The sequence below is a fragment of the Pollachius pollachius genome, assembly GCF_949987615.1.
Source record: "Pollachius pollachius genome assembly, chromosome: 9".
NCBI classification, from domain to species: Eukaryota; Metazoa; Chordata; class Actinopteri; order Gadiformes; family Gadidae; genus Pollachius; species Pollachius pollachius.
Window position 1 is genome coordinate 8,154,260 of NC_136942.1, and position 15,693 is coordinate 8,169,952.

The 15,693-nt window shown below is 41.6% G+C and overlaps 2 protein-coding genes across 2 annotated transcripts; both read right to left on the reverse strand.

Moving 5' to 3' along the window:
- Positions 1 to 1,267: 1,267 nt before the first annotated feature.
- Positions 1,268 to 6,043, reverse strand: LOC307081025 (DNA polymerase III subunit epsilon-like). The gene is made up of 3 exons (XM_079744036.1): positions 5,953 to 6,043; positions 2,476 to 2,506; positions 1,268 to 2,106 (listed from the first exon to the last, which is right to left on the reverse strand). The coding sequence occupies exons 1-3, from the start codon at positions 5,962 to 5,964 to the stop codon at positions 1,586 to 1,588; spliced, it is 564 nt and encodes a 187-aa protein (XP_079600162.1). The 5' UTR covers positions 5,965 to 6,043; the 3' UTR covers positions 1,268 to 1,585.
- A 2,953-nt stretch (positions 6,044 to 8,996) lies between these two features.
- Positions 8,997 to 10,060, reverse strand: LOC307080166 (DNA polymerase III PolC-type-like; the record flags this gene model as incomplete). Its single annotated transcript, XM_079742798.1, has 3 exons — positions 8,997 to 9,517; positions 9,887 to 9,917; positions 10,004 to 10,060. The coding sequence occupies 3 exons, from the start codon at positions 10,058 to 10,060 to the stop codon at positions 8,997 to 8,999; spliced, it is 609 nt and encodes a 202-aa protein (XP_079598924.1).
- Positions 10,061 to 15,693: the final 5,633 nt, after the last annotated feature.

Consider the following 15,693-nt stretch of genomic DNA (forward strand, 5'->3'; position numbering starts at 1 on the left):
ATGAGCCAGTAAACCAACGGTTTTAAATGGAATTCAAACACTATGGGATTTAAAGAAATACATTTTGGACTGCAGAGTTTTGTTTGCACGAGTAAAGTAAGGAGCTTAAACGAATTTTTTTAGACTGTACGTTATACCTGATTTGCACGTCAAATAGTTAGATGCTCTCTGTATCATTACAGAGCGGCAGCTACGCTGTTATGTTACGCCACGTCCTGCTACACGGTCCAACACACCCATCTAGTGGCCGCTTGGCGCCATTGGTACTCACCCTCTCAAAACACCTGTCTGCAATCTGCAATCGCCGTTCCCTACTTCAGCCGGGGATCTCCAATCAGCCGGCGCCAGTTCGACGTTTACTACACCTCAGTCAGTATCGGTCCTACCAGCGTTAAACCAAGTCCAGCCCGTTTTCCCTGTCTTCCAGTAACCCTCTTCCCTCTTCCGTAGTTCTCCGTACGTCACCCTGTTTACCCGTTGCCGACTCCTCGCCTGCCTGACTACCCGCCTACCGCCAAGCCCCTGCCTGTCTGACTGCCCGTCTGTTACCGAACATTCGCCTGCCTGACAACCGCTTGCCCAGCCCCGGCTTGTCGTTACCCCTTGTCTCAATAAACCCCATTTCCTTTCCACCCCATCTCTGCCTCCCTGTGTCAAGCGTTTGGGTCCTCTCGTCCTGTCCCCATAACAGTTATCACTCCTCCCTATTGTGGTTACCAAACTGTGGATAACAAATAATGAGTTACACAGTCCCATGCTCATTAATGTGTTCATATAGAATAAATGGTTAAACTAGTTTGACTGCATGGTTCTGGATTGTTTGTGAAAATAAGGGCTACTTATCTCGCAATTCAAAGATACCATTTATGGTTCCCGTATTAAAAACACTCAGATTTGTCCATTTTTCTCTACAAATCTTTGGAAAGACTCTCAGACAGGCATCTACAACTTGAATAGGAACCCTGAATAGGGCCTATTTACATTTCCTGTTTCTTTCTTTTTTATTGCCCCATTTATTATTATACAATAATGTGAGACATTTCTTAATTGAAAAGAATAGTGAGGTGGTACTATTAGTCTGTATCATCATTTGCAAAAATAAATATTCATACAATACACATTTAGACAGGGCCACCCCTCAGAACCACCAATACTGTCCACTACAGGTAGGCCAACAGGTATGGGGAGTACAGGTAGACTAACCAATGGCACAGGGCCATACATTGACCTTCAATGAGACAATTAACAAAGATTGGTTGGTTTTGAGCTTGGTTTAATAAACAACAATACAAAATAGATCACCGAATATATAAAAAGAATTATTAAGCAAGGAAAGCAGCAGAAAATGTTAACTTTATGTTTGCTAGGTTTAGGGTTAGGGTTACATACATACATTGCACTTTACAATGCAGTTTTTAACTTTGCCTTGCTTTCTTTGACTTATTTTATTATTTCATTTTATTGTATGTGAAGCACTTTGAGTATGCCTCGTGTATGAAAAGATTCTATAAAAATAAAGTTGCCTTGCCTTGCCTAATGTTAACATGATTGGACCATCAACTCTGTCGTCAATAAGTCAACCAGATCAGAATGAAAAAATTGACTCATCGAGTGGGTCGGGATCCCACCAAATGTACAGCTCCTGCAGAGCCGTAACATCCTCCAATGCATCGTGGGCATTGTAGCATCTCCCCAGGAAGTGGTTCGACAGACTCGGTAGTGAATGGCTGCCTAACCCCGGATGGAGCGCCCTACTGAGCGGTAAGGTGTCCAAGAATCTGGAGCCAAGCTGCTGGAACTCCTCGTTGAGGGAACACCTGAATAGCGCCCTGTCCAGTACAGGTATGTCAAAGCGTCTGGCGTTGTGTGCGGCCAGCAGCACGGGCTGCTCTAAAGACCACAGGAAGTCAAGGAAGGAGGCCAGGGCCTCGTGCAAGATGGCGGTGTCCATAGCTCTACCGTTCTGGAAGAGTTTGCCATTTTGGACCCTGAAGCCTGTGAGCGCCGTGGCCCCTCTTTCAATGGCGACCTGAGGCATCATGTACATGTTGAAGGTGCGATTTCCGCTGATGGCCGCCAGCTGGATGATATCACATCGCTTGATGTCTGAGAGGGGAGGGGAGGGGAGGGGAGTGAGCGAGCGAGCGTACGTGAGTGAGTGCGTGCACAAGTCTGCATTAAAGGGTAGACAAAAAAGTTGAAACACAGAATAGCTCTAAAATGAAACATCAAGCGGTTTAGCATGTAATCACTGGAAGTTGGCTGTGAAATGTGGAGTTCTGGGAAAAGCATGCAGTGGTGACTTTTAATGCATTCAGAGGGGCAGGACATGTAATATCACAATTGGAGACAGATTTACATGTACAAAAGTTGTTGGTATATTATGTAATATGCAAATCGATCTGAGCGGGCCATGGGCTGATTAAACTATTGAGAGATAATTGATGGAAATGTGTCTGTGTGCAGTAGGCCTACCCAATCCCGTGGTCTCCAGGTAAAAGAACACCTGCAAAGGGCGAGAAAGAGCACAAATAAAATTATGTGCAGAGCTGTGCTGGACGAGAAATCCGGACGGCGGGGGGGGGGCGCTACCACTAGGGGGTGCTGCAGCACTCCTAGTGGTAGCGGCCCCCTTTTTTCGTGGCTCATGATAGGCCTCTGATCTTTGTAAGCCCCAAACCAAAAATCACATTGTCTTGGGCCTACGCCGATCGGGGGGCCTACCATGAGCCAGTATTAAAAGAAAATTAAAAAACATTTACTGCGGCTCATGATAATCCCCCTGATCGTCGTAGGCCCTGGGGCTTCAGCCCAGGTAAGCCTGTGCATTAAGGCGGCCTTGACGTCGAGTCACAACGTCACTTTATTTTGGCGCTTTGCTGACATGAGAACATAATCTTAAGGGAATGGTAATCCTTAAGGGATTTCTTTATCTGTGGCCTTGGAATTCCGTCTCTCCCCAGCAGCTGTAAAGAGGGTGCAATAAAAAAATTATATTCTTCTTTACAGAGCGCCTCTTCTGATGTTGGAGCACGTTTAGCCTGTCAACCACGAAACAAAGATTTCTTGCCATCTATAATCTTGTGCATGAAAACAACAGTACAAGGACGGGGGAGAGTGAGAAGTTTGACTGGCCAAAATACGCAATGAGCCCCATAGAGATATCTTTTTATAGATTAAATTTGAACTACGATGAAGTCTATGTACAGGCTTGACTTTGAAATCTAAATTTAGCGCAAAAAGTAAGGAAATTTGTGTTTGGTAGATTATTTCTCTGTGGTAACAATGCTTTTTGGCAATAAATCTTATACCGTTGGAAAGCCTCTCTCTCTCTCTCTCTCTCTCTCTCTCTCTCTCTCAGGACTAATGCACGGGAAAAGTGCTTTGGCACCCGACTATGTACATGTTTTTTTAATACGCCATGTAGCCGCAAATTCAACAGTTTAGCATGCAAATGATGTGGGTCGGGATCCCAATAAATGCATTACAAATACATTTGCATTGTGCAAATGTAGTGTGTGTGTTTTCGAAACTGTGTCCTTTCGAAACTGACCTGCAACTCGGATTCCTGTCGAACTTGACGGCAAACTGATGGTGTGTTCCAGATACCAGTCTTACGAGTTGCAAGTGGAGAAATCTCCCAGCTTTTTGCGGTATTTCACGGAGGAACGCCCCCTTTTTGTCAGCCCCACTCGGAATTCTGAGAGAATACCGAGTTCAGTGAGGCAATACGACATACGAAAATGGCTGCGCCCATAAAGATATTTATTTTCTTTGTATTTGTACCACGTTGGTAATTTTAATGTTGATTTTAAATGCTCTTACACACTTGATTATATTGCTACTTTATTCCAGTCACCAATTTATGCATTGCATAAAATGCATAAATGTAATTTATGCATTTGTGGTCAGAATTAGGAAAGTTGAACACGAAAACATACATTATAAAGATGAATGGACTGACCAATACATGTTCATTCTCCCGCAAGGCAGCACTAAACATCTGTGTCTTTTATGTGTTGAAACCGTTGCGCTGATAAAAAGCGGGAATATTAAGCGGCATTACGAATCCAAACAGATCCTTCGAGGAAAAGTATCCCCAGAAGTCAGAAGTAAGAGCGCGGAAAATATCCGAGCTGAGAGCTCAGTATGAGAGGTCTACACGAGTCTTCACACACTCATTTACAGGCCAGCAACGTGCAAATGAATGCTCACTTAAAATTGCATGGATTTTGGGCCAACATAAAAAAAACTTTCAGTGACGCGACCGTTGTGAAGGAGTGCTTGAACGCCGCTGCCGAGACGTTACTTGAAGGTAAACAAAAGAATTGTGTGAAAAATTAAAGCAAATCCCAATATCAGCTGCAACGACAACCAGAAAATCCGAAATGTTATCAGATGACGCACTGTCACAGCTTGATGCGGCTGTTCAGAGTGCCCCATGCATATCCTTAGCCATTGATGAGTCTTCTGCTTACTTGACATGTAGGCCTAATGCTCTTTTTGTGTTTATATGAAATTTAGACCTATTGTACCTGTTTTGCTTACTTAAAATGTAGGCCTAGTGTACCTGTTTTGCTTACTTGAAATGAAGGCCTAATGCTCTTTTTGTGTTTATTTGAAATGTAGGCCTAGCGTACGTGTTTTGCTTACTTCAAATGTAGGCCTAATGCACTTTTTATGTTTACTTGAAATGCAGGCCTAATGTACCTGTTTTGGTTACTTGAAATGTTAATATGCATTACTTTTTCTTACTTGTTTTTCAGGGTTTTCAAAAGTAATCTATTTGGAAATTGAAAATAAATACATCTGAAATTATAAGGAAATATGCCGTGTTGGTTGTATTTGACAAAAGTAGGCTATTAGGAGGTGGTAGGTTAGAGGTTCGGACCTATCTTGGAAGGAATTTTTAGTAACTGGACCTTGTTCAATTTTAGTTTAAGACCCCTGTCCATCTCCGGAAAATTGTAGTTCCACACTAGAGACGCTAGAGGTCAGCAATACTCGCCGTCGCGCAATGACCTCGGTTAGGCAAAGTGCAGTCGAATTTATTTTAAACAGTTTTTAACATCTCTCCTTGACCCGATGACGTTTTCCACAAAGGTTAAGGAAAGGAGGGATAAAGGTCAGGAGATTTGAGTTTCAGAATTTGGCCGACGTGTTGGTGCGTAAGGAAAGATTAGTTCCTAATAGAACTCGAGGAAATGCTTGAATAGAACATTTTAGCCCCTATATTGCCATATACATGAAAGCATATTGCGTTTGGAATAATAACACTTTTCAATAACACAATTCACGTGTAAAACATTACCGTTCACACTTAGCCAATACGGTACGAAGTTAAATCGTTGTTAATTTAAACTGTGTTTATTCGGACTGTCAAACAAACTTTCCTCGGAATCACCATTTCGCAAGGCCTATTTATGTTTTCATGTCGTCAAATGGTCGAAATAAAGTGACGAGATAAAGTTGGCGTATATTACACTTAAATGCAGAAATATTAGCTGGTAGTGGTTATTCTGTTACACCACTCTCAAATAAGTTTTCCTTGGAATCACCATTCCTCTAGGATTGTGTTCTATTTCACGTAGGCTGCGCCATCAAGGCATTTGCATGGGCTTGTCCCGTGCGCGTGCTCGCGCGCGCATACAATCATAGAACTATATTTATAATAACATAAATATCGTTTACATGTCGGCAATTGCTCGAAATGAAGTCACGTTGTAACTCGACGTCTACTGGACTTGTTGGCCTCGAGGCAGGTTGAGTAAATGTTTGCTGGGATAATATCAATTCGACTGTGTAATCTAAATCATATATGGAAATCATTAAGCAAAAACCCAACTTTAGAAAGTCTGTAAACAACTGAGATAAAATGACACTTCAACTGTAACAATATACATACGATTAACTATGTTCGTGTGTAAAATATATGTAGTCCTATATACTTACCATGGACTGCATATTGACAAATGTTAGGTATCGTTTTCTTAGAATGGATGGCTTGACTTAGGTAGTCCTATATACTTACCATGGACTGCATATTGACAAATGTTAGGTATCGTTTTCTTAGAATGGATGGCTTGACTTAGGTTTCCCCCCCCACACACACACACACACACACCTACCTACCTGCCCTGCGTGTTGGCTGCATGGTTTTGGTCAGAGCAGAAGTCGCTCCACTGTTCCGTTGGTTTGCAGAGGCGGGATCAATAGTATTCATGAGAATATCGTAAGAGAAGAACAATTTTATCTTGGAAAGCTCGCAGCTGATGACCTCATAACACATTCAGAGGACACAGGATCATTTAAGAGTTGTTATGTTGAATAACAGTCACAAGAGGATTCTCCAGTCAAAGTCCAGTCCTATTAATTTGAATTTTCTCTATTTTTTTATTTTACGTTTATTTTACAGGGACAATGCACAATAGATAATTGAGCCAGATTATAGCCACAAGGCTAATTTACATCTGTTGTTACATCTGTACATGTGTTGCTATGATTATAAATGAATGACAATAACATAATCAAAGATAATAATTCCCTGGGAATTACGAAGCTTATTAATTACCGGTGTCCCACTACTCCTTCGGCTCTAAGCCCAAAAATATAGAATGTTTGTGGTATTTTAATTTTTCTTTGCTATAAAGTAAAAAAAATACATGTAATTGCAATTATAAATATTTGTTTAGCACTACCAGTAGGCCCAGGTATAGGAGGAAAACCTATACCTGGGCCACGTTGACTTGTTTTCATCTACATTTCCCACACTTCTACCCTGCGGTCCAGTGGAGCTGAACACCACATGTTATATCGATATGTAGGGGGGTGCATAGTGTGCACTCAATGAAAATAGGTTATTTAACATGTTCTTCAAAGAAATGAAAATGATGATCATTTTTCTTTTAGTAGATATTGAAAACGGACAGACCCGAACACCCCACAAGGGTTAATGCTGGTGTGGTAGGCCTAATTCAGTTGTAGACGGTTTCTAACTGTCTTTAGACTTAGGCCCCGTTTACACGAGGACGCTTGCGGGTAAAAACGACAAAATATTTTATCGGAAGTGCCTTTCGTTTAGACGGTGACGGCGTTTTGGGGGCTTTAAAACGCAAAAATCTGAAACCACCCTCCAGAGTGGAAAACTTGAATACGCTCCGCCATAGCGTTTCCGTCTACACTGTCAAGACGCAAAACTCTGCTCACGTCGCGTACGCGTTTACGTCACATACAGCGCCAGTACAGGGAAATAAACAAACATGTTATTAAACATGTATTATTTCCATGCGTCGGACCGTCAAGCTGCTCTGGCAGCTCTAATAATCTTACAGGAGTCTTTCCACGGAATGTACAGGATATGTACAGATAGTATTACTGAACAGAGAAGGATCTGTAATTATGTTTTGGTTTTCGCGGCGCAGATAAGAGAAGAAGGAAGATTCTACACATGCGCTCAGACATGGTGGTGTTGTGTGATGGTGTATCACAGCACCACCTAGCCGCCTGACATGCATACCCGATCGAAATCCACACACTTTTGCCTCACCGTATGCACGCAGATTTCCTCCCGAAAACGCTCGTCTAAACGCGGAATAAAAAGTGAAGACGCGACGCCACTTTTGCGTATTCTGTTCAGACCGTCATCATGTAAACGTAGCCTAATTTGATCAGCCAAATATCGAAAGGAAGACATACTCATCTATATACTATCTGAGTGGACCGATGCCAGATAAAACGGTGAATGTGTAGTAACGTACCTAATCCCCTGGTCTTCAGGGGAAAGAAGCCCAAAGTTTTATCCCAAGACGTCTGCAGGGGGCGAGCGAGAGGCAATCGCAGGTCATTATCACAGCTGGGTGGAGTGCGAACTTTCCTGATGGACGTAATTACAACCAAATAACAATTCAACTGTGTGATCTAAATTATTTATGAAAATTATTTAAAATAGTGAGGTCAACTTAACAAAGTCGGTAAACAACTAAAATCAAATAACACTTACATTTCCCAATTAGGACTGAGGATTTCAAATAAATTACCATTGGCTGCATTTCGAAAATTGGCAGGAATTTCCTGATAGAAAACTCTTGATTAATCGCCTATGATTTGAGATGAAAAATATTAGTTATAAATTACTTATAAGGCATAGCTTGACTTTTGTTGTTGTTAAACAGTGTATAGTAGCCTTTACGTAGCCTTCATGTAGCCTCGAGTCGAGGCCACATCAAAAATAATAATAATAAAAAATCCCCAGGGGGGACTTTATTATTAGGGGTCCTACGCAAACCGTAGGAACCTTTTGTAATCGTTAGTATTATTAGGGGTCCTACGAAAACCATAGGAACCCTATTGTAATCGTTAGTATTATTATTATTAGGGATCCTACAAAAACCGTAGGAACCCTATTGTAATCATTATTGTTATTATTATTAGGGGTCCTACGAAAACCATAGGAACCCTATTGTAATCATTATTATTATTATTATTTGTAACCTGACTTTTTGGCTCCAAAAGTTATAAAAATCAGGCTTGCAGAACTCATGAAATGAGTTAGGGAATCAAAAGATGGGCCAGAATAACACATACGTGGCCTTGAAGTTCAGCATTTCAACAGACTTCCATTACCACTAGCAAGGTTCAATATCCATGAAACTTGTTATACATGCACCATTTGTCATGATGAACAACTTTCACATCACCACCCATACGATCAGATCATTTAGACTTTATGCAATGGCTACAGCTTGACCAAACACCCACACATAAACTGCTTTGGTGCCAAAAGTGGTAAGAGCTGCAAACTCATCACACCATGCGACAATACGGTGTGAAATTCATAGCAAGAAGGCTAAAGCCAGACATATACATTTTAAAGTGAAATAACTAGACTAACCAATGGCATGGGGCCATCCATTGGCCTTTACTGAGACAATTAAAAAAGATTTGTTTGTTTTAAGCATGGTTTATTAAACAACAATACAAAATAGATCTAGCGGCTGCTAGAATGACCATTGAGCCACATGGCGTGGGTTGAGATTCCAACAATAGTACAGCTCCTGCAGAGCCGTAACATCCTCCAATGCATCGTGGGCATTGTAGCGTATCCCTAGGAAGTGGTCCGACAGCCTCACTAGCGAATGGCTGCCTAACCTTGGATACAGCGCCTTACTGAGCGGCAAGGTGTCCAAGAATCTGGAGCCAAGCTGCTGGAACTCCTCGTTGAGGGAACACCTGAATTGCGCCCTGTCCAGTACAGGTATGTCAAAGCGTCTGGCGTTGTGTGCGGCCAGCAGCACGGGCTGCTCTAAAGACCACAGGAAGTCAAGGAAGGAGGCCAGGGCCTTGTGCAAGATGGCGGTGTCCATAGCTCTACCGTTCTGGAAGAGTTTGCCATTTTGGACCCTGAAGCCTGTGAGCGCCGTGGCCCCTCTTTCAATGGCGACCTGAGGCATCATGTACATGTTGAAGGTGCGATTTCCGCTGATGGCCGCCAGCTGGATGATATCACATCGCTTGATGTCTGAGAGGGGAGGGGAGGGGAGGGGAGTGAGCGAGCGAGCGTACGTGAGTGAGTGCGTGCACAAGTCTGCATTAAAGGGTAGACAAAAAAGTTGAAACACAGAATAGCTCTAAAATGAAACATCAAGCGGTTTAGCATGTAATCACTGGAAGTTGGCTGTGAAATGTGGAGTTCTGGGAAAAGCATGCAGTGGTGACTTTTAATGCATTCAGAGGGGCAGGACATGTAATATCACAATTGGAGACAGATTTACATGTACAAAAGTTGTTGGTATATTATGTAATATGCAAATCGATCTGAGCGGGCCATGGGCTGATTAAACTATTGAGAGATAATTGATGGAAATGTGTCTGTGTGCAGTAGGCCTACCCAATCCCGTGGTCTCCAGGTCAAAGAACACCTGCAAAGGGCGAGAAAGAGCACAAATAAAATTATGTGCAGAGCTGTGCTGGACGAGAAATCCGGACGGCGGGGGGGGGGCGCTACCACTAGGGGGTGCTGCAGCACTCCTAGTGGTAGCGGCCCCCTTTTTTCGTGGCTCATGATAGGCCTCTGATCTTTGTAAGCCCCAAACCAAAAATCACATTGTCTTGGGCCTACGCCGATCGGGGGGCCTACCATGAGCCAGTATTAAAAGAAAATTAAAAAACATTTACTGCGGCTCATGATAATCCCCCTGATCGTCGTAGGCCCTGGGGCTTCAGCCCAGGTAAGCCTGTGCATTAAGGCGGCCTTGACGTCGAGTCACAACGTCACTTTATTTTGGCGCTTTGCTGACATGAGAACATAATCTTAAGGGAATGGTAATCCTTAAGGGATTTCTTTATCTGTGGCCTTGGAATTCCGTCTCTCCCCAGCAGCTGTAAAGAGGGTGCAATAAAAAAATTATATTCTTCTTTACAGAGCGCCTCTTCTGATGTTGGAGCACGTTTAGCCTGTCAACCACGAAACAAAGATTTCTTGCCATCTATAATCTTGTGCATGAAAACAACAGTACAAGGACGGGGGAGAGTGAGAAGTTTGACTGGCCAAAATACGCAATGAGCCCCATAGAGATATCTTTTTATAGATTAAATTTGAACTACGATGAAGTCTATGTACAGGCTTGACTTTGAAATCTAAATTTAGCGCAAAAAGTAAGGAAATTTGTGTTTGGTAGATTATTTCTCTGTGGTAACAATGCTTTTTGGCAATAAATCTTATACCGTTGGAAAGCCTCTCTCTCTCTCTCTCTCTCTCTCTCTCTCAGGACTAATGCACGGGAAAAGTGCTTTGGCACCCGACTATGTACATGTTGTTTTTTTAATACGCCATGTAGCCGCAAATTCAACAGTTTAGCATGCAAATGATGTGGGTCGGGATCCCAATAAATGCATTACAAATACATTTGCATTGTGCAAATGTAGTGTGTGTGTTTTCGAAACTGTGTCCTTTCGAAACTGACCTGCAACTCGGATTCCTGTCGAACTTGACGGCAAACTGATGGTGTGTTCCAGATACCAGTCTTACGAGTTGCAAGTGGAGAAATCTCCCAGCTTTTTGCGGTATTTCACGGAGGAACGCCCCCTTTTTGTCAGCCCCACTCGGAATTCTGAGAGAATACCGAGTTCAGTGAGGCAATACGACATACGAAAATGGCTGCGCCCATAAAGATATTTATTTTCTTTGTATTTGTACCACGTTGGTAATTTTAATGTTGATTTTAAATGCTCTTACACACTTGATTATATTGCTACTTTATTCCAGTCACCAATTTATGCATTGCATAAAATGCATAAATGTAATTTATGCATTTGTGGTCAGAATTAGGAAAGTTGAACACGAAAACATACATTATAAAGATGAATGGACTGACCAATACATGTTCATTCTCCCGCAAGGCAGCACTAAACATCTGTGTCTTTTATGTGTTGAAACCGTTGCGCTGATAAAAAGCGGGAATATTAAGCGGCATTACGAATCCAAACAGATCCTTCGAGGAAAAGTATCCCCAGAAGTCAGAAGTAAGAGCGCGGAAAATATCCGAGCTGAGAGCTCAGTATGAGAGGTCTACACGAGTCTTCACACACTCATTTACAGGCCAGCAACGTGCAAATGAATGCTCACTTAAAATTGCATGGATTTTGGGCCAACATAAAAAAAACTTTCAGTGACGCGACCGTTGTGAAGGAGTGCTTGAACGCCGCTGCCGAGACGTTACTTGAAGGTAAACAAAAGAATTGTGTGAAAAATTAAAGCAAATCCCAATATCAGCTGCAACGACAACCAGAAAATCCGAAATGTTATCAGATGACGCACTGTCACAGCTTGATGCGGCTGTTCAGAGTGCCCCATGCATATCCTTAGCCATTGATGAGTCTTCTGCTTACTTGACATGTAGGCCTAATGCTCTTTTTGTGTTTATATGAAATTTAGACCTATTGTACCTGTTTTGCTTACTTAAAATGTAGGCCTAGTGTACCTGTTTTGCTTACTTGAAATGAAGGCCTAATGCTCTTTTTGTGTTTATTTGAAATGTAGGCCTAGCGTACGTGTTTTGCTTACTTCAAATGTAGGCCTAATGCACTTTTTATGTTTACTTGAAATGCAGGCCTAATGTACCTGTTTTGGTTACTTGAAATGTTAATATGCATTACTTTTTCTTACTTGTTTTTCAGGGTTTTCAAAAGTAATCTATTTGGAAATTGAAAATAAATACATCTGAAATTATAAGGAAATATGCCGTGTTGGTTGTATTTGACAAAAGTAGGCTATTAGGAGGTGGTAGGTTAGAGGTTCGGACCTATCTTGGAAGGAATTTTTAGTAACTGGACCTTGTTCAATTTTAGTTTAAGACCCCTGTCCATCTCCGGAAAATTGTAGTTCCACACTAGAGACGCTAGAGGTCAGCAATACTCGCCGTCGCGCAATGACCTCGGTTAGGCAAAGTGCAGTCGAATTTATTTTAAACAGTTTTTAACATCTCTCCTTGACCCGATGACGTTTTCCACAAAGGTTAAGGAAAGGAGGGATAAAGGTCAGGAGATTTGAGTTTCCGAATTTGGCCGACGTGTTGGTGCGTAAGGAAAGATTAGTTCCTAATAGAACTCGAGGAAATGCTTGAATAGAACATTTTAGCCCCTATATTGCCATATACATGAAAGCATATTGCGTTTGGAATAATAACACTTTTCAATAACACAATTCACGTGTAAAACATTACCGTTCACACTTAGCCAATACGGTACGAAGTTAAATCGTTGTTAATTTAAACTGTGTTTATTCGGACTGTCAAACAAACTTTCCTCGGAATCACCATTTCGCAAGGCCTATTTATGTTTTCATGTCGTCAAATGGTCGAAATAAAGTGACGAGATAAAGTTGGCGTATATTACACTTAAATGCAGAAATATTAGCTGGTAGTGGTTATTCTGTTACACCACTCTCAAATAAGTTTTCCTTGGAATCACCATTCCTCTAGGATTGTGTTCTATTTCACGTAGGCTGCGCCATCAAGGCATTTGCATGGGCTTGTCCCGTGCGCGTGCTCGCGCGCGCATACAATCATAGAACTATATTTATAATAACATAAATATCGTTTACATGTCGGCAATTGCTCGAAATGAAGTCACGTTGTAACTCGACGTCTACTGGACTTGTTGGCCTCGAGGCAGGTTGAGTAAATGTTTGCTGGGATAATATCAATTCGACTGTGTAATCTAAATCATATATGGAAATCATTAAGCAAAAACCCAACTTTAGAAAGTCTGTAAACAACTGAGATAAAATGACACTTCAACTGTAACAATATACATACGATTAACTATGTTCGTGTGTAAACTATATGTAGTCCTATATACTTACCATGGACTGCATATTGACAAATGTTAGGTATCGTTTTCTTAGAATGGATGGCTTGACTTAGGTAGTCCTATATACTTACCATGGACTGCATATTGACAAATGTTAGGTATCGTTTTCTTAGAATGGATGGCTTGACTTAGGTTTCCCCCCCCCCCCCCACACACACACACACACACACACACCTACCTACCTGCCCTGCGTGTTGGCTGCATGGTTTTGGTCAGAGCAGAAGTCGCTCCACTGTTCCGTTGGTTTGCAGAGGCGGGATCAATAGTATTCATGAGAATATCGTAAGAGAAGAACAATTTTATCTTGGAAAGCTCGCAGCTGATGACCTCATAACACATTCAGAGGACACAGGATCATTTAAGAGTTGTTATGTTGAATAACAGTCACAAGAGGATTCTCCAGTCAAAGTCCAGTCCTATTAATTTGAATTTTCTCTATTTTTTTATTTTACGTTTATTTTACAGGGACAATGCACAATAGATAATTGAGCCAGATTATAGCCACAAGGCTAATTTACATCTGTTGTTACATCTGTACATGTGTTGCTATGATTATAAATGAATGACAATAACATAATCAAAGATAATAATTCCCTGGGAATTACGAAGCTTATTAATTACCGGTGTCCCACTACTCCTTCGGCTCTAAGCCCAAAAATATAGAATGTTTGTGGTATTTTAATTTTTCTTTGCTATAAAGTAAAAAAATTACATGTAATTGCAATTATAAATATTTGTTTAGCACTAACAGTAGGCCCAGGTATAGGAGGAAAACCTATACCTGGGCCACGTTGACTTGTTTTCATCTACATTTCCCACACTTTTACCCTGCGGTCCAGTGGAGCTGAACACCACATGTTATATCGATATGTAGGGGGGTGCATAGTGTGCACTCAATGAAAATAGGTTATTTAACATGTTCTTCAAAGAAATGAAAATGATGATCATTTTTCTTTTAGTAGATATTGAAAACGGACAGACCCGAACACCCCACAAGGGTTAATGCTGGTGTGGTAGGCCTAATTCAGTTGTAGACGGTTTCTAACTGTCTTTAGACTTAGGCCCCGTTTACACGAGGACGCTTGCGGGTAAAAACGACAAAATATTTTATCGGAAGTGCCTTTCGTTTAGACGGTGACGGCGTTTTGGGGGCTTTAAAACGCAAAAATCTGAAACCACCCTCCAGAGTGGAAAACTTGAATACGCTCCGCCATAGCGTTTCCGTCTACACTGTCAAGACGCAAAACTCTGCTCACGTCGCGTACGCGTTTACGTCACATACAGCGCCAGTACAGGGAAATAAACAAACATGTTATTAAACATGTATTATTTCCATGCGTCGGACCGTCAAGCTGCTCTGGCAGCTCTAATAATCTTACAGGAGTCTTTCCACGGAATGTACAGGATATGTACAGATAGTATTACTGAACAGAGAAGGATCTGTAATTATGTTTTGGTTTTCGCGGCGCAGATAAGAGAAGAAGGAAGATTCTACACATGCGCTCAGACATGGTGGTGTTGTGTGATGGTGTATCACAGCACCACCTAGCCGCCTGACATGCATACCCGATCGAAATCCACACACTTTTGCCTCACCGTATGCACGCAGATTTCCTCCCGAAAACGCTCGTCTAAACGCGGAATAAAAAGTGAAGACGCGACGCCACTTTTGCGTATTCTGTTCAGACCGTCATCATGTAAACGTAGCCTAATTTGATCAGCCAAATATCGAAAGGAAGACATACTCATCTATATACTATCTGAGTGGACCGATGCCAGATAAAACGGTGAATGTGTAGTAACGTACCTAATCCCCTGGTCTTCAGGGGAAAGAAGCCCAACGTTTTATCCCAAGACGTCTGCAGGGGGCGAGCGAGAGGCAATCGCAGGTCATTATCACAGCTGGGTGGAGTGCGAACTTTCCTGATGGACGTAATTACAACCAAATAACAATTCAACTGTGTGATCTAAATTATTTATGGAAATTATTTAAAATAGTGAGGTCAACTTAACAAAGTCGGTAAACAACTAAAATGAAATAACACTTACATTTCCCAATTAGGACTGAGGATTTCAAATAAATTACCATTGGCTGCATTTCGAAAATTGGCAGGAATTTCCTGATAGAAAACTCTGATTAATCGCCTATGATTTGAGATGAAAAATATTAGTTATAAATTACTTATAAGGCATAGCTTGACTTTTGTTGTTGTTAAACAGTGTATAGTAGCCTTTACGTAGCCTTCATGTAGCCTCGAGTCGAGGCCACATCAAAAATAATAATAATAAAAAATCCCCAGGGGGGACTTTATTATTAGGGGTCCT

Coding starts and splice junctions, on each gene's coding strand:
- LOC307081025 (XM_079744036.1), bottom strand. Junction 2,107..2,475: donor CCTGGAGACCACGGGATTGG/GTAGGCCTACTG, acceptor CTCCCCTCTCAG/ACATCAAGCGATGTGATATC.